General features: G+C 38.6%; 1 protein-coding gene across 1 annotated transcript in view; it reads left to right on the plus strand.

The window, feature by feature from the left end:
* THEGL (theg spermatid protein like) overlaps window positions 1-14,933 on the plus strand; it is a 41,607-nt gene extending 26,674 nt beyond the window's left edge. Inside the window, exons 6-9 of the mRNA XM_045834037.1 lie at window positions 3,847-3,961; window positions 10,680-10,811; window positions 13,406-13,581; window positions 14,819-14,933. Coding sequence (XP_045689993.1) covers window positions 3,847-3,961; window positions 10,680-10,811; window positions 13,406-13,581; window positions 14,819-14,933 — 538 coding nt within the window. The remainder of the gene's footprint in view (window positions 1-3,846; window positions 3,962-10,679; window positions 10,812-13,405; window positions 13,582-14,818) is intronic.
* The last annotated feature ends 5,167 nt before the right edge of the window (window positions 14,934-20,100 follow it).

A 20,100-nucleotide genomic window follows, 5' to 3' on the forward strand; every position in this document is an offset into this window, starting at 1 on the left:
AACAGAATCTTGAAAACAGCAGGAGAGAAGTGACTCATCACATACAAATGTTCTGCAATAATATTAACAGGTGATTTCTCACCAGAAGCCATAGATGCCAGAAAACAGTGGGATGACATATTTCAGGAATGGAGAAAAAAATTAGCCAAGAATATACTAGCCATCCTTCAAAAATGAAGGAGAAATTAAGACATTCCCAAGTAAATAAAAACTGACAAAATTAATTGCCAACAGACTTGCTTTACAATATAAGGAGTCCTTCAAGCTAAAATGAAAGAGCCCTAGAAACTAACTTGAATCCACATGAAGAAATAAAGGGCATTAAGAGTTAACTATTATAGGCACATATAAAAGACAACATAAATGTTTTTTTTTCTGTTTGTAACTTTTATTCTCCTACCTGATATAAAAGACAACTGCATAAAGCAATAATTATAAACTTGTGTTGATGAGCATACAGTGTGTTTTTTAAAAAAGCACAAAGGAGAGGGAGAACATGGAGTGATATTAACTTGAACTAGATTGTTATAAGTTAAGATGTACAGGGCAACAAGTAAGAATATCATTTTTAAAATATGGTAAAATAAATAAGGGAATTAAAATGATATACTAAAACTAGCTAATATTTTACAGGAACAAAAAAGGAGCAAAAAGATGTTACACGTAACAACAAATAAAATGGTGGGCATAAACCCTATGTTATCAGTAATTACATTAAATATAAATTAATTGAACACTCCAACCAAAAGGCAGGGATTGACAGAATAGATAAAAAACATACTCAAGAGTATGTCGCCATTAAGACACATACTTTAGATTCAAAGGAACAAATGGGCTGCAGGTAACAGAATGGGAAGAGATATACTATGAAAACCAGCCAAGGAAGAGCTGGAGTGGCAATATGCACATCAGACAATATATACTTTAAGATAAACATTGTTACTAGAGACAAAGAAGGACAATTTATAATAATAAAATGATCAGTCCATTAGGAGAATATAATAATTATAAATATATGTGCAACTAACAACAGAGCTCTAAAATAAATAAAGCAAAACCTGACAGAATTAGACACTCTAACCACCCTGGCTGGTGTAGCTCAGTGGATTGAGAGCAGGCTGTGAACTAAAAGGGTTGCCGGTTCGATTCCCAGTCAGGACACATGTCTGTGTTGCAGGCCAGCTCCCCAGTGGGGGCCATGTGAGAGGCAACCACACACTGATGTTTCTCTCCCTCTGTTTCTCCCTCCCTTCCCCTCTCTCTGAAAATAAATAAATAAAATCTTAAAAAAAAAAACCTGACAGGATTGAAGAGAAATAGACAAGTAAATACTAATAGTTGGATTCTTCAATACCACACTCCCAGTAATGGGAAAAAGAAGTAGGAAATCAACAAGGAAACAGAAGGCTTGATCAACACCGTAAGTCAGCTCTACCTGACAGACATTCATAGAACACTCCACCCAACAACTGCAGAATGCACGTTCTTTTCAAATAAAACATTCTCTATGACAGGTCATATTTTAAGTCATAAAATGAGTCTTAATAAATTTAAAATAATTGAATTGTACATAATTAGTTCTCTGACCACAATAGAATGAAATAAAAAAACCAATAGCAGAAGGGAAATTGGAAAATTAAAGAAATATGTGCAACTAAATACATACCTAAGTAAACGATAGGTCAAAGAAGAAATCACTTTGTATTTTCTTTTCTTTTTTTTTTTTAGATTTTATTTGTTTATTTTTAGAGGGGAAGGGAGGGAGATAGACAGAGAGAGAGAAACATCAATGTGTGGTTGCTGGGGGTTATGGCCTGCAACCCAGGCATGTAGCCTGGCTGGGAATCGAACCTGGGACACTTTGGTTCCCAGTCCGCACTCAATCCACTGAGCTACGCCAGCCAGGGCCATCACTTTGTATTTTCTACATACAGTAAAAACAAAAACACAACATATCAGAAGTTATGGTACACACCTAAAGTAGTGCTTAGCTCCAAATGCCTGCATTAAAAAAGAAAAGAGATCTCAAATTATAATCTAATCTCTTATCTTAGGAAATTACAATATAAAAGCAAATTAATTTAAAACTAACAGAACAAAGCAAAGAATAAAGATTAGAGTGGAAGTAAATGAAGTAGAAATTGGAAAAATAAAGAATATCAATAAATCCAAAAGATGGTTCTTTGAAAAGATCAACAAAACAAACCTTTGGCTAGACTAACCAAGACAAAAAGAGAGAAGACTCAAATTACTAAAATCATGAAAAGAAACAGGGACATTTCTAAGGATCATTTACAAAAGAAGAGTCATTACTACTGACCTTATAGAAATAGAAAAGGACTTTAAGGGGTTACTATGAGCAACTGCATAGCCAACAAATAAGATGATATAAATGAAATGGACAAACTCCTAGAAAGAAAAACTACTGAAGTTGACTTGATAATAATAATAAAAAAATCTTATCAGACCTATAACAAATAAAGAAATTGAATTAATAATTTCTTACAAACTTCCCATGAACAACTCAGGACCAGATATCTTCATTGATGAATTCTATGATATGTTTAAAGAAGAGCTAACAACAACCCTTTAGACTCTTCCAAAAATAGGACACTTGCTAACACATTCCATTCCATAATGTCTGTATTACCCTGACACCAAAATCAGAAAAGGCCATTATAGGAGAAGAGAATACAAACAGTATTTCTCATGAGTATATATATAACAGTCCATACCAAACCAAATCAAATGTACATGCAACAATCTATACCAAACTACTAGCAAACCAAATCCAACAACATATAAAAATAACTATACACCATGACCAAGTTGGATTTATCCCAGGATTGTAATTTGCTTGGTACAGCATACTAAAATCAATGTAATATACACCAAATTAGGAGACTAAAAAACCAGCTCAGACTACATAATCATCTCAATACACTCAGAAAAAGCATTTGACAGGATTCAACGCACTTTCATGATAAAAATGCTCAACAAATTAGGTATAGAAGTAAACTTCTATAACTTGGTAAAGGGCATCTACAAAAAACTCACAGCTAACATCATAATTAATGGTGAAAAATTAAATGTTTTCCTCCTAAGATCAGTAATAAAACAAGGATGTCAGTTCTCACCACTTCTGTTCAACATCATACTGGTGATTATAGTCAGGGAAATTAGGCAAGAAAAAGAAAGAAATACATTCAGGTTGGAAAGGAAGAAGTAAAACTATTTCTACTTATAGATGTCATGATTTTTTAAAATTTTTGAAATGTTTATTGATTTCAGAGAGAGAGAGAAACATTAATTGGTTCTCTCCCATACATGTCCCGGCCAGGGATGGAACCTGCAACCTTTTGGTGTACGGGATGACGCTCCAACTAACTGAGCCACACCAGCCAGGACATAGATGGCGTGGTTTGTGACATAGGAAATCCTAAGAATCCACATATGATTACTACCGTTAATAATAATGTTTTAAAAACAGCAAGTCTCCATCAATGGATTATGAAATCAATTTCAGCTTTTCTTTTAATGCAATCAAAATAAAACTTAAAAAATCAGAATATATTGCCTAGGACAAACATAGTTTCATGATAATTTTGTTTCAGATGCGCACATAGATTTACATGTACTGTATCACAATGTAAAATGTACCTCTTACTGTGGACCAAAGGAAAAATTTTGAGAAATACCAGCCTGGTAGAAAGAGCACTAATGATTATGGGAAAAGATGTTCCAAAGATAGAAACAATATATATAATTGTGTGGAGGTTGATTGTAGCAATGAAAAATGCTATTGGTCCTCTAGTGATTATAATATTTTGTTTCATTTGCATATAGGTCATTCACTGATTACATAACAAAAGAGCCTGTTCACCTCTCTGGTCCTTCTCCCAGGATAATTCGACTCTCAATAGCCAAATCCATACATCCAAACTATGTTCCTCCAAAAGGCGTAAGTGGGTCCATGTGAAAGAGACAGTTCCTGGTTGACTTTGTAACATGTAACATGTTTGTAAATGTAACATGCTCCCCTTTTATTTCTAGGTGTGTATTTTCCTTTTCTTCCTACTTATATTCTTCTCTCATCAAATAAACTTTTCTGACGACCTCCCCTGCATCTCATGTATCAGTCAGGATTTTATCAGAGAAGCAGAACTACTATGAGTAATATAAATAGAATTAGACCTTAAGCCATTGTGGGAGCTGATGGAGAAATCAGTGAAAGGCTGTTATGGCCCCTGGAACTTGGGTCTGGTTATAGATGTAGAAGCAATGAGAGATAGAAAGGGTAGGTCAGTAGTTCCCTGCAAAGTATTTACTTCAAGGGAAACCATTACAGTTTCTTCTCAAGCAAGGGGCCTCTAACCTCTGGCAGGGCAGGAAGGCTTGATTCTATCCATAAAAAAGGCTCAGGAGTATTTAGGGGTTTAAAGTCCCCAGACTCACTGGACCTGCACACATATCCCTAGTCCAATTTTTTCGAGGTTGCATTTCTTCCTGATCAGTGCTCTAACTTTAATACAGAAGACCATACAAGCTTAGGAATTCAATTTTCCCTGTAATTCACCCACGTGCAGAATTAGATTTTGAGTTAGTTTTCAGAACTTTCAGCCATGTGACCAGAAAAGATAAGGGATTCTTTTAAGTAAGCCACAAAAACTTTCTGACCACTTACTCCCAACCTTAAGGTGGGAATTTAAAGGCTTCAGCTGATCATTTCTTGTCCTCAAGTTCTCTGGTGCACTTAGAAGCAATTAGCTGGCCCCACTATACTTTTTATTTTACTAAAATGTACTCTGCTCCTTTGTCACACAAAGCCTTGCTTTCTGTTTTGCCACTACATGCCATGGACTACCAGTGTCTTTTTTTTTTTTTTGATCACTGGTAGAGAGGATTATTAATACCTTTAAATCTAATCAGCTCAGAAAACAAATTCCAGATCATCTAAAAACAATACAGAGACCCCATCTTTAAAGTTCTGATCTGGCTATCTGTCGCTTTGTACCAAACCACACCCAAACTTTGTGACTTAAAACAACCACCATTTTATTATGCTCAAGGATTTTGTGAGTCAGAAAGTCTGACAGGGCAATCAGGCTTGTCTCTGCTCACTCCAGAATGTCTGGAGTCTCTGCTGGGATCTTTCCAATAGCTCAAGTGCCTGAAATGCCAGGGGGCTGGGATCATCTGAAGGTTCCTTCACCCCTGTCTTAGTCATTGCAGGCTTCGTAACAAAATACCATAGACTAGGTAGCTTAAACAACAGTTCTGGAGGCTGAGAAATCCAAGATCAAGGTGCCAGTGGATTCTCTTCTTGATGAGGGCCCCATTCCCAGGTGTAGACACAGAAACTGCCTTGCTGTGTGCTCACATGACCTCTGCTTTGTGAGCATGCAGAGAGAGTTCTGATCTCTCTTCTTCCTCTTAAAACAACACTAAACCCATTATGAGGGTTCCACCTTCACGATCTTACCTAAACCTAATGACCCCCCAGAGGCCCCTCCTAGTGTCATCACATTGTGAGATAGGGCTCCAACTGAATTTTGGGTTGGACGGGAGGACAAAAACATTCGCTGCATAACAATACCTATTTGTGGTACCTCTGCTGGGATGACTTGAAGGCTAGACTCAGTTGGGAGGCTTGAAAGTCTCAAGTTTCAAGTCTCAGTTGGGAGACTTGAAAGGCTAGTCTCAGTGGGTGCTCATGTATAGGAGCACCTACATACGGCCTCTCCATGTGGCTTAGACCACCCTCAGCAGAGCAGCTGTATTCTGAGAAGGAATATCCTAAACTAGAGTTCCCACCGATGAGAATTCCAAAAGAACCAGGTGGAAGCTGCACAGTCTTTTATGATTTGGCCTTGGAAGCCACATAATGTCACTGCAGTCATACTCTGTTGATTGATGTGGTTACACGTTTGGCCAGATTCAAGGGGGCAGGGACACAAACCCCACCTTTCAATGAGAGAAGTGGCAAGGAATTTACAGTCATGAGAAAAAAAACTGCCACACCCAATGATGTGAGTCTTTTGGTATACTGAGCATGGTCTTCATATGCAGAAAAAACTGTTCAGAGGTATGCTTTTGGTTTAAATAATTAATAGTCAATTTTTTAAATTCCAAGCTAAAAAAAATCTATTCTTTTTTAGCTATACATTTAAGTTTATCTTGGGAGTTTTATTATTCTGTTTAAAATTCTAACCATTTTTAATAGTGACTTTTAAGAGTCCTGAATGTTTTATTTGGTTTCAAACTTAAATAACTTTAAATACTTTATAGTAACAAATACTTTATATTTACAAATACATTAAATTTGATTTATTTATTTATTTTTAAATATTTTATATTTAATATATTTTATTTATTTTTAGAGAAAGGGAAGGAGAAAGAGATGGAGAGAAACATCAATGTGTGGTTGCCTCTCATGCACCCCCTAGTGGGGACCCTAGTGGGCAACCCTTTAGTTCACAGGTCTGTGCTCAGTCCACTAAGCTACACCAGTCAGGGTTGATTTCTTTTATAGGCATTTTACTTTAACCATCTACTTTAACAAACAAAACCTTCTCAAATATTAAATAATTATTTTCAATCTAATACATTAAACTTACAAATATGGTGAACCTGAAGTTTTTTAATGTCGTAAGAATGACATAAACTTAAGATTTCAACTTAATGTCATAATTCTAAATCAGTTACTCAGTTATACATATCAAATTGTACTTTAGGAATGTAAGATTATCACTGGAATAGGTCAATTCTCTTAAATATGTACATGCTTTTTATTTTAATAGTATATGCATACTTTTGTTTTAATAATAATTTCAAATGCACTGAATAGTTGCAAAAATTCACATTTCATTTCATTGGCTTTATCATTCTCTCCTTTATGGTGTTTGTGTGTGTGTACGTGCTTGTTTTTTGAAACAGACTCATTTTTTAGAATAAGTTATAGACATTATAGACCCTTTTTTCTAAATACTTCAGTGTGTATATCCTAAGAACTACAATACTAATATCAAAATCAGGATATTTAACATTAATATAATACTATACCTACTTCATGGCCCATATTCAAATTTCAGTACCTTGGCTGGCTTGCACATACTTATTCTTAACACAACTATTAATTCTATGTTTTGATTCTCTTAGCTTTTTACAGTTAATTCTAAATCTTCCCAGAGTTTAAAAATAACACATGCCCAGAAAGGGAGCCAAGTTACTATCGCAGGCACCTAAGGTTGCTTGGTGCCAGACTTTGAACAGATGAACTGTAGGAAGTCCCTTTACCCCCATGAATGTCACACCAAGTTTCTTTTTGTAGTCACTTTGCCAGGACTACAAAACTTAGAAAAGGGGTTGGTTTCATAGCTCGTTTACTTAGGGTCTACTTACATATATCAGAAGCTCCTATTCAGACTAATCAACCTGTTTGGATTTTTTAAATCCTCAACTCAATAGATTTTAACTTTTAAGGCTCAGTTTTGTATCCAGCAGATACTTTTGAGTGTCACCCACACGTGCTCTGGATATCTTACATGGCTTTGTCTGACTTGCTGCACTAATTTATGAGGTCATTCTACCAACACGTCCTTCCCTCATCATTCTCAATCTCTGATTATTTTCTGAGATAAAAATTCTAGAAGTAAAATGACTCCATCAAATGTCTGAACATTTTTGAGGAGGTTCATATAAAATCCCAAAATGTGTTCCAACAAAAGTGATTTTGATGCACATATCTACTTACATTACCTGGGCTGCCTTTCTCACTGCATTCTTGCCAACATTACATATTATTTATTTTACATAATATTAATATTGTAATTAAAACATCTTAGCAGAAACAGAGTCATAGATACAGAGAATGGACAGATGGTTGCCCAAGGGGAGGAGGGTTTGGGGACTGGGTGAGAGAGGTGAAGGGATGGAGAGGTACAGATTAGTAGTTACAGAATAGTCATGGGGATGTAATGTATAGCCCAGGAAATATAGTCAGTAATATTGCAATAATTATGTGTGGTGCCAATTGGGTATTGGAAATATCAGGGAGAACACTTTGTAAAGTATATAATTACCTGACAAAAATAAATAGATAAATAAATAAATAAATAAACCAAAAAAAATAGCTAATTCCTCAATCTGTTTGAAGTATTTTTATATAAAATGGCAAGAATCCCCTTTCACTATTGCCCTACCCTTCATTTATTCCCTGCCAGAATTATTATATACCATAATATTATCTATAATGGGGTAACAGTTTGTAAAAATGTAACCCGGGTATGTATAAAGGTTCTCCAGACCCTTTCAAGTAATCTGCAAGTTCAGAATCATGCATGATTAAGAGTTTCCTTCAATTTGAAAGATAAACCAATGGAATTTAAGGTAATAAAATATGAAAAGTTCCTTGACATAGTTTCAGATTGCAACTAATATTTGAGAAACTACCATTTGTTAAGTTTTCCTGTAGTGTCAAAGAATATCGACAGTTAAAAAGTTGTTAAAATATGCATTTCTAACTACTGTGTGAGGCTGGATTTTCTTATAGTTCAACCAAAACAACAATGTCCTTTTAAGCCAGGTATTATAGAGATTTACAAGAATTGAAACATATCCATTTTCTCATTTTTTTGTTTTGGGAAATATAGTTGTATGTCATAAAAAATTTAGAGGAACATGTACTGAAATTACTTTTGGAAGATTAAATGATAAATTTTCTCAAGTGTCTCAGTCTTTGGAAACCATCATTTTTAAGAGTAACTTAAAGGGGTTCTCGACCAAAAATAATTGAGTCACTGTACTAGATCATATTTCTGAATTTTCTATTTGGTTACACTGATACATTGTACAAGTATCATTTTGCTTAAAATATTGCAACATTAAAAATATTTTAGGATGGGGTAGGGTATATATACCCTTGTTGTCTTCTTTTGGCCGTAACATTCCTCTTATCCTTCCAGCTCCCTACGTCCCTGCTCCAGTCCTTCTCTCACCGGCCTGACAGGTTACCTCCAGCTCTGACCCCGCCTACTCTCTAAAGTAAAGATTTGATGGTTCTTGGCTGGCGCTGAAGAATGCCCCCTCCTCACATATAATCTGGTCACAAATGCATCTACAGGCCTGGTCTCCCTGCACAACCAGAGACAAGCTGCTCCATGCTTCTTTGCCTCTATGGTCTGACTTTCCTTTCCATCTTCCTTTCTTTTTCTTTTCATCATCCTTTCTTCTATTATTTTATTTTTGTTGTATTTTTGCATTACTATTTATCCCCCTTATATCTTCCACTTCATCATCCTTTCTTTATCCTTCCTATCTTTCCTCTTCCCTCTAGTTGTCAAAATCTGATCCTTCCTTCAAGGTCCAATCTCATATTCCTTTATTCCTAAAAAGGGAATCCTGGATTTTCCCACTCTTTCTCCAATGTCTTTCTAAGTTTTATTTATTCTCTTTTATGGGTATCAAATAATCTTAAAGATTTTCCTGTTGGGCTATGGTTTCTTCTAAGTTGAAAATTACTTTAAGGAAAGAGATTGTTTTATTATTCTTTGTTGTGTCTCACATAACATAATCTATTAAAAAATATTTGTCTAATGAACTGAATTAATAAATGATTGTTTTATTTCCTTTTTAATTATAAGTCTTAATTGAGGGCAATGGTTATCATATATTTCTCTGATTTTCCCAGAGCCTGATAAGAGACAAAACTTAACTCATAGTAAATACTTAAGATTCTTATTTGGTACTTCAGGGTGTTGCACCAACAGGTAGAATCTTCCGTTTGAAGCCCAGTTCTGCCACACACTAACTATATAAACTTAAATAAACTACTGACCTTCAAATTATCTCAGTTTCTCCAGCAGTAAAATGAAATAAAAATGATACTCCAGGTGAGGAATAAATAAATTAATACATGTAGAACACTGTCAGTGTTAATATCATCTTCATCATCATCATCATCACCATCATCATTTTAAACAACAAAAGAAGGGATTAGGAACATACTTTTATATTATTTTTCCACCCATAGTTAAAACCGTACTTTATTTCTAGTTAATGACTATATTTACCCTCAAAGTCTTATGGTCAATTTTGAGTTCAGATAGCAGTAATTTAAATAGAAGACCATGAATTTGAACATATTTCCACAATTAAGATAGTGAGAAGTGACCTGGAGGACCAGAACAACATTCTCTATGGAGATATGTGGTTTTGCCTTTCTTCTTCTTTGCTTTGGTTTCTATTTGATATCCATTCGACTTATAAGAGAGCCACTAAAATTTCCTGGAAGCACGAGGATTTGGGATGGTATGAGTCCCAATGTCTGAAGGGCACAAATAGTTAAGAACAAAGTAGAGCTCTGCCCCTTAAAGTGCTTGCATGTGGTAGGGCTGGACCTTCCTCTTGGCTGAGTTTTCATAAATCAGCCATTACTCCATAAATCAGCTATAGTTTAGCAGTAAGTTCCTGAAAAGTTGAGTTGGAATCCTTACAACCTGGTTTGAGAAAGATAGGGATTGATTCTTTCAGTTATGATTGTGAGTTCCCGCAAGATTCTCATTCTTCCTGCTGGGTTTGCTGAAGAGTCTGGTCCAGAGGTCAGACCTACCCTTTAACCTTGATCAAGATAGTGTTTATTATTCAATACTTACAGGTAGTATTTTATTTTTCTCCACTAGAGTGAAAACAGGATTTCAATCTCTGCCCTGAATGCTGTTGCAAGTCCAAGAATTGTAGACCTTGCCCATCCAAGGATCAAGATAGAGGGTTTGTGCTATCCAAGACAAAGAAGTGAAGTGCCTATCCGTCCTGTAAGCCATACTGCCTTGGTGTCCTTCAGCTCATGATCTGGTTGTTCCTAAGGTGCTATTTTTCCTCTACAAGGCATTGGCCAAAGTCATTGAAAAAAGGAGTCTTGAAAGAAAGTCTGGGACAGGCAGGAAGACCTACCTGCTACATATGGAGAGGGACTGGTGGGTAGAGGGTGAAGAGCATGAAGTTTGGAGTCAGTAATAGCTGGTTTCAAATTATAGCCTTGCCGCTCTAGATCCATGTTATAACAACCTTCCTGAGCCTTGCTCATTCAACCAGTATTAGAATGCCTACTGTGTGCCAGACACCATTGCCAGTGAATAAGATGAAGAGAAACAAAAACATATATAGGTAAACAGATAAGATAATATGAAGCAATGATAGGTGCTATGAAGAATATATAATAGGAAATGAATGATTATGGAGATAAGCTTCTTTGCATTTGGTTGTTAGGGAAAACCTCTCTGAGGAAGGGATATTTGAGATGAAACCTAAATAAGGAGATGGAGTTAGCTACACGAAGATCTGAGAAGAGAATATTTTAGTAAAGGGAAGAGTACATGCCAGGGTCCTGAAGCTGGGATGACCTTGAAAATGGGGGGAGCAAGGGAACTGTAGAGATAAAAGTTCCCACTTGGATAAGTGTTAACAGTGTGTAATAATAGAGAAGGGCTGTGCTGGGCACAGAGCCTGGCACATTCAGTGTCTCTCTTGCTCTTCCTCCTGACACGTCCCTCCATTCATTGTAGGGGCACCTTGGTGCCCAATCCCAGCTGAGTTTTCAATAAATATCTAATGATTATGTTGTCAAAGAAGGTGGGACCAATTTTGCCCTCCTTCTCAGAATCTGAGGATTTGATATGGAATTCTGTTTCGAAAGAAAACTAATCTGGGAATTAAAAACACTTGAAAGAGGGTCTTAAGTTTGCTGAAGTGACTTGCTTTCTGTCCCTCAAGCAAATCACTTTATTCTCAGTGTTTTGGTTTTCAAAGGAGAATTACAGGCATTTTTCTTTAATTGCTAGAACTGTTGGGCAGTGGGGGGGCGCTTAAAAATCTTTTTAAAAAGTGATACCACTGCAGATAATCATACACTTAGAACCAGAATAAATCTGTACCACTGCAACACAGAACACTTTCAGGGGTGCTGAGTGGTGTTTGTTATCTGTCTTAGTTCTTTCCAGTGGTCACTTAAGAGAGAGAATAATGGCTATACACCATCCTTCCTGTTTTATCATCAGTAAAGCAGCACAATAGAAAGGCAACCTGGAAATTGTGATTTTCCAAGTAAGACCAAAAGGAATTGATCAATCAGTCAGTCATTTTGTATTTATTGTATGCCAATTATGCACCAGAACCTATTCTAGCTTTTGGCAAACAAGTACAATAAGTTCTTACTTAACATCGTTGGTAAGTTCTGTGATCATAAGCAAACAACATATAACCAAACCAATGTTACCATAGGCTAATTGATATAAACAAGAGATAATTTCCTAGGCATCTCACCAATGTTATAATGAAACAACATTATCTGAGGACCTGCTGTACTTCTCACAAGCAGCTTATATTCTAATGCAGCAATTTTCAACTGGTGTGCTGCAAGAATTTTAAAAACATGAAATACCTGACTATTTATTCAGGGGTGGTGACCTCTTTTTCCTTAGATTGTCAAATAAAATTAACAATAGCCAATACAATGATAGTCGTCTGGTGTGAATGAATCAAAAGTATACCTATTTTTTGTCAGATAGGGAAAAAATACAATATATTTTTCGGTGTGCCACATAATTTTGGTAATTAGTTTATATGCATCATGATATGAAAAAGGTTTAAATTTACTGTTCTAGAGGGAAGAAACACACAATAAAATATCAACAATGAGATAAATGAGCTCAGTCAGGAGTTGGAAAGTGCCCTTAGTACTGTGGAAGTGGGTAATTAGAAAAGCTGATTTATTTTTATACAGTTAGGGAAGAAGAAGTCCTTGAGGATGTGATGTTTGAGCCAAGAGACTTAAGTAATGAAGAGGCAGCCATGACAAGATTGAGGACAGAGGAATCCAAGCAGAGTTAGCAAGTGCAAAGGTCCTGAGATGGCAAGACCTGGGCCGGAAGGGCCTTGTGTCATCACGGAGGCGGGGTGCTCATAGTGACCAAGGTGGGGGTGGTGTGGCGGCCCGGTCACTCTGAGCCTTCCATCTAGGCCACAGTAAGGAGCCAAAATGTTATTCTTAGCCAAACAAGAAGCCACTGGAGGTTTAAACTCTGGAAGTGACATGATTTGTCTTGGGGTTCAGAAAGTACTTACCTCATGGGGTTGTTACCATGATTAACTAGCAGTGACATAGGTAAATGACTTAGAACACTGTCTGGCTCATGGAATGCACTCATTAAAATGCTCATTCTCTCCCTCAGTAACTGCTGTGTGAATACTGGATTGTACATGGGCAAGAATGGAAGCAGGGAAACCAGGAGTCTGTTCTAGGAATCCAGGAAAGAAATGATGGTGACTTGATTAGGGATATAGCTGTAAAGAGAGGGATATGTGGTAAAAGTTTTGGATATATTTTTGTGTCTTTTTGTTTCCACAATAGATATCCCAAGCTGCCCTGCTAGCTAAAGCCAGCTCTCGAATAATAGCTCTAGCTCAGGCCAAGTCTCTTCATGAAGGTTATTTACCTCCCCGTGACCCCTACTGGCCAGTCTCGTATGCTGCTCTGCATTCCAAAGCTTCTCCCAGAGTCCAAGAACTGGCTAATCCAAGCACAAGGTATGTCAACTTAGGGCTAGGGTGGGACAGGAATGGATGGCGGTGCTAGGGACAGAGGAAAGTTGACCTAATGAGGCCAGTGAAAAGAACTGTAGAAGTATGAGAAAAATGTAAAAACATCTCACTCATTTGTTACATTTGTTGTGACAAATAAATATAAGGCTATAATTAAGGGTTAGTGGACCAGTACTGAAACAGATTTAGGAGACAACTCTGTAATTATGGATATTGGATTATCTATCTAATATATATTATCAAAGTGAAACAAGTTACCAAAAAAGCACATAAATGTTACAGTTTGTGCAAGGAAAAAATGCATATGTGCCATACATTTGCTTGCACATGCCCGCGGTGTCTAAGAAGGGTATATAAGGAGGCAGTAACGATGGTTCCTTTTGGAAGCCTGGGGACCTGAGATGGGAGTAAGAATTATTTTTTCACTAAATAGGCTTTTGTATTTTTCAATGTTTGTGTACCATGTACATATATGACCTATTCCAAATAAATGAGAAAATCCTTCAACAAAGGAGAAAATGTCTCTAATTCCTGTTTACTTTTGAAAAGACCTCTTAACCTGCCTGAACCTCAGTTCATTTTGTAGCCTTTGAGGGATAATACCTGACCTCTCTTTTTAAGCATCATCAGGAAAACCTGGAGACACAGAAAAAGTTGTAGAACCCTTGAACCCAGGGAACAGGAAATATGTTCGTTCTTATGTAATATAAAATTAAAAAAAATTGTAAGATGTCTTTCCTTAAAAAATGAAGTTCAGCACCAAAGGAAATGAAAAGTATTCCCTGTGCATTGACAAAGGGGAGGGAGGAGTCAGGTTGAGTGCTCAAGGTCCCTTCTCTAAAGTTCTTACTTGGCAGTAAGGTGCTAAGGGTGGAAACTTCAAAAATCTGATTTCTTTAAGCCTACCAGAGGACTGTCTGGCTTGTTTTAACATTGCCAACTTATTGAGAAGCTCCCAGAACTTACTTTCTGTGGAAAGAGCAAATGCTTTGGAATCTGACAGATACACCAATCTGAATTTGACCACAGATCAGCCTTAGAACTTCCCAGAGCCTTCATTTCCTCATCTGTGTGGTGGAAGTCGTGATTCCTCTCTCGTGGGCGCTTGTGAAAATCAGTGGGATCCTACCATTGTGCCTGCCACAGGGTGGGTGCTTGGGGGATGTTAGCTCCATTGTCTGCTCACCTTATTTCAAGTTGAATTCTTTTCCTCCCATTTCAGGTCTCCTATGCATATTGTATACTACGATCCACAGGTCTTTAAAGTCAAGCCAGCTGCTTTGAAATCAAAATGTTCTCAGAGGATCAAGGAGTTGGCAGAACCTCTTACACGTTAAACACAGAGAGCTACATCACAAACTCTAGTTATGTATCTAGAAGACATACTAGACATCTTAGTTCCCTACTCCGGTACTGTTTGGTTTGTATTCCCCCCACAATGTCAAAAACATACAGGACCTCCAGGGGACGCCACTGTGACCATCAATGAGCAATTGCTGCTGTGACCCTGTCATCATGTGTTTAGCAGGTTTGGGGACTCTAGGATGGAATAAAAGAGAAAACAATAGCTTGTCCTATTCTTACTATTGCCTCACAAGCGTCTTGGCTGTGACTGACCTGAAGAACATTCTTCCTTATATTGGCTGGTTTCACTTTTCTTATCCCAGTGAGGTCCGTGTTCCCCAGTAGCTGATCTGGGCTCAGTGCCTTCTCTCATGAGTCCTAAGAATCAAAAACAGACTTTGTATTACTTTTCCAATCTCCCCTCCTTCTCAAGAAATAACACTGAAAGAGTGAAACCTTTTTGGATAAATCTAAAAGCTTTTTATAATCTGTAGATGAAATTCAGGGAACAGGTTACCTTAAACGATCACACCTCCACCAATTTCCATTCCTTTACTCATGCTCAGTGTTACTGATCATGAATGATAGAAAAAGCAAGGCATTTGGTGTTATAATTCCCTGTCAAATTGCATCTGCCCCAAAGTTTAAAAATTTCATATATTTATTTTCTCCGTGGATCAGTATTTTACAAATTAAACTAAGTTTTATGACATATCTGGATTTACATGAAAATGAACTTATTTGAAAACCGATTTTACAGATGAATCAGCTCTGTCTCTCAGGCTTCTGTGTTTAGGAGATAACTATTGTTATGGTGAGACAATACTACCTAGTAGTCTTGAACTTGAGTTTTGGTATTGGACAGACCTGAGTTTGTATCCCCTATGGATCATTTATCAGATATGTGATTTTGAACAAATTCCCTAACTACTTGTGCCTGTTTCTTTATGTGTAAAGTGGGTTCCTACTGCATTATTCTATAGATTAATGAAGAATGTTATCTAATAAAGTATGAATTGGAAGTAATTGTTCAAAAATGTAGTGGCTTTTGGCTTCTGAGAGGGAAGTGGCATACTTTATTTCACTAGGAAAACAAATATCTTTCTGGCTTGATTCATTCATTAAATAAATGTTTTTGAATATCTTTGCTTTGCCAGGTACTGTGCTAGGCACTGGAGATGCCACAGAGAGTCAAACAAATATGGACTTTTCTCTCGGGGATTATTTAGCCAATTGGGAGAGATGTATATAATTCAAACAATAACAAATACATGTAAAACTACAACAGTGGCAAGTGCTATAAAGGAGAGATTATTGTACTAAGAAATAACAGAATAGAGAACTTTGACTCCCTTAGGAAAGTGAGAAGAGGCATTTCTAATGAAGGACAATTGGGCTGTAATCTAAAAACTGAGTAGGGTTAATGAAGCAAAGAGGGGACAAGAAGTCAGTCCAGGTAGTGGGAACATGTGTTTAGTGGACATTTGTTGATTCAGGGGTTCCACCCTGTATTCATTCCTCCTCTTTCTGGGAATAACTCCCAATTTTCTTTTGGGGAAGAACTTTTTCTTCATTGTTTAATGCTTTATTGAGACTTCTGTTTAAGGTGTCCCGGCTGAAGGTTGGGCACATGACCCAAGCCAGCCAAGCCCTTTGAACTGCCTGTCCTCCATGCTTTGGGTCAAGCAGAGTGGTGCAAGGGACAGGGGGTGGTTGGAGCTGATATACCAAGTAGCGGTGCCCCGATGCTACTTCATTCGCTCCTGCTACCTGTGCCTCTGGAGCTACCCTGGCCCTTCACCTATGCTTTTGACTCAGGAGCTGCCCAGGCCTTCCAGTAAATCCTCTGGCAGGTAAGAGGATGTGTCAGGGACTGGAAGATGGCTGGTGTGACTCAGAATGAAAGACAAACGGGCTTTTGTGGTGCAGGGGGAGGCAGAAGGATGGGAGCCAGACTGAGCGAGGCCCTGGAGGCCACTTTAAAGGTTTTAGTCTTTATCTTAAAACCAATGGGAGTTGTTAATGTAATCTAAGCCAGGAATAATGTAAGTAGAGTTGCTTTTTGAAAATATTACTGTGGGAAATAAGTTGGGGAGGAGGCAGCTGTGGAGGTAGGTAGACAAATTAGGAGGCCAGTCAGCAGATCAGATGAAAGATGAAGGTAGTTTTGTGGTACTATGGTGGAGATGGAAAGAAGTGATAGACTTGAAAGATAAGGATTTGGTGGTGAGTAGGATTTGGTAATGGACTGGATATGGGGTGAGGAAGAGGGAAGCGTTCACGGTAACTCCTGGATTTCTAGCTTATGAAACTAGATTGATAGCGAATGTCTGAGTATATAAGTGGACAGTGGCCAGGCCACATATGATGGTAGAACTCTGACTCATCCTCTATAATGGTCATTCCTGAATGACCAGGATTTGGTCAGTGGTCCTTACTAGCGCTTATTTTTTTGCTCCCAGTTTCAACAAAAAGCCAAATAGACTCCTTAAGCCAATCACATAAGATTCCCTGCCTCCGTTAAGCCTATCCCCCACTTCCCCATCAACAGCCTCTAATCAGAGCATCCCAAATCCTCCCCTCCTCACCTCCACCATAAGGCTTTCCCACTCCCCTGTCTGCCATTGAGCCTCTGCCCAGTGCAAGTGACGGTAACTGACCCTCCTGCTGTGGCAAGTTCTGAATAAGTAGCCTGGTGTGTTCTCATTTGGGCGACCCTTCTTTACACACTAGTGAGCCCTTTGCTGATGTAGGGAACACTGGGAGAGGAACAGAAGAGGACAGTGGAGACTTCTGTGTTCAATTCTGAACACGTAGATGAGGGGACGCCTTTGAGACATCTACGAGGAGATGTCTCGGGTACAGGGCTGCGCCGGGACATTCATGGAGACTTGGCCCTTTTGCCTTTCTGGGTCTTCTCTCTTTTTAAATAACATTAAAAATTATATTTTTGTGACTGCATTGGTATAAAGACAGACACGTTATATATTAAAACATTTTAAACTAAAAGTTCAGTTTTTTTCTTGTCACTTAAAAAGAATGAAAACATTTTGGTGAGCTTCTAAAAATATTGTGGGCTGTAGTGTGCCTGCTGTGCCCCATGGGCCACTTGTTACATGGGTCTGTATTGCCGCTGTAAGATGAAGCCCCAGAGGTGGGGTGTGGGGGTTCGGTGGGAAGATGCGATGTGAAAGAGGAAGGACCAACAGAGTGTGAAAACTGGCTTGATATTTACTGATCCTGAGGAATTGCTGTTAATTATATATTTAAGAGGGTATTGGCATGGTGGTTATGCTTTTAAAAGACGTTCTTTAGGAATGCACGCTGAACATTTGTGGATGAAGAGATATCTGGAGTTTGCTTTGCAATAAATAATCCTGGCAGGGAAGTGGATGAGGTAGAGAAGAAAGGACTCATTGTGAGTTGGTGATTGTTGAAACTAAGGGATGGGGACATGGGGGTTCATTATAATATTCTCTCTTCTGTTAGATATGTTTGGTGTTTTACATGGTGAAGTGCACAGTGGGAGTGGAGCAAGGATAGACAATTGCAGGTCTCAGCAGAGGCTGGAGGGGCCTGAACAGTGCAAAGCACCCCCCCCACACACACACTCTGCACCTTCAAACAGGCCTGCTTCACTCCCAGATGCCTGGTGTAGGGGCTGTCTAAGGGAGGAAATAAAGGCACGTGCCCATATTCCAAATCTGGGGACAGTGTGGAGGAGAAGTAACACATATAAGATGCTGAGATAATTTATAATTTGGTGGAAGGAGGATCATGGAATTACAACCCACTAGGAATAAGGCAAAGTAAGATTAAGTGGTGCTCCTACTGCAAACCCAGGGGAATGGAGGGGAACTCAGGACTCACCACACTATGGCAGGAGAGGGGTTTCGAGTCAATTCTAACTGAATTTTCAAAGGTGAGAGTGTCCCCATTGATTTCTGGGTTGCAAGTGCTTGACACGCGATATATGAAGATTTGTTTATTAACCTGAATTTGGTTGAAGGAAGGAAAATGGTAACATAAATTTTTAGTGCCTTAACACTGCTCCCATGAGAAGGAGGAAATAGGGGAGGAAGGCAGGGAGTTCGTCTTCAGAGAATTCTGCCTCGCCCGTGAAGCAGGAGCCTGAGAAACAAATGTTCTTCTCTAACATCCACCTCATTGGGTTCTTGTCAAGTACTTAACACGATATCCAGTACATAGTAAGTGGGTTTTGTCTTTTATTCTTTGTTAGTGGATATCAAGAAGCTTCCAGTGTCTTTCTGGTTAATGGGGTTTACTTCCTCTGGTGAGTCCAGTTACAGTCCCACTAAAACACAATCCTCCTATCAAGAGGTGGAGCTGACTTCCCAGTCCATGAGTCTGGGCTGGCCTGTGACTTGATTAGACCAAGGGAATGAGGTGGAAGAGACATTGTCTGACCTCTAAGCCCAGGTCCCATGAAGCCTTGTGGCTTCTGCTTTTGCCTCCTTGGAATGCTGCTCTAGGATGACATGGGAAGAGACCCAACCTCCTTGAGAGACCATGTGGAAAGAGGGGCCCAGTCCTCCGAGACCTCACCTCGGAGCCCAGCCTGTAGCTCACTTTCTGCTGAATGCACCCGCATAAGCGATCCAGCAAAACCAGCAGAAGAACCGCCCAGCTAACCCACTGAACTGTCAGACAAAATGGCTATTGTTGAAGCTACTAGGTTTTGGACTGGTTTGTCGTTCAGCCACAGTTAAACGAAATTGTATTAAGCTGGCGGAACAGCTAACTGAAGGCAGTGGCAGGGCAGAGAGGGGAGCAAGGGTAATGGTTCTGACTTCAGCTGGCTAATTTCCGTAGGCTTAGGATCATGTCCCTGGTTTGGGGCTGCTAAATGAGCAGGTACATACTTCTCCCTCAATTCGGTGTTTTTAAAGCCCCTTTGTCACCCTGTGTGAACCAACCCACAGCGGACCTCAACTTCAGTGACCCATGACTGGCCAGTAAGAACTTGCATGAACTGAAGCAGAGGAGTACGTTGATTCTTTCAGAGGGCTTCGCTTCCTAAGGACCTATCTGAAGAGGCCCTGGCCCATGGCCACTCTTGGCAGCGGAGACACAGGCAGTAAGAGAGGGAGCTTGAAGACACACGTTCTTTCATACTTTGTATTGATGTTTGTTTTCCAT

Source organism: Phyllostomus hastatus, unplaced genomic scaffold (assembly GCF_019186645.2).
Source record: "Phyllostomus hastatus isolate PE091 unplaced genomic scaffold, TTU_PhHast_1.1 phas_contig_196, whole genome shotgun sequence".
NCBI lineage: Eukaryota > Metazoa > Chordata > Mammalia > Chiroptera > Phyllostomidae > Phyllostomus > Phyllostomus hastatus.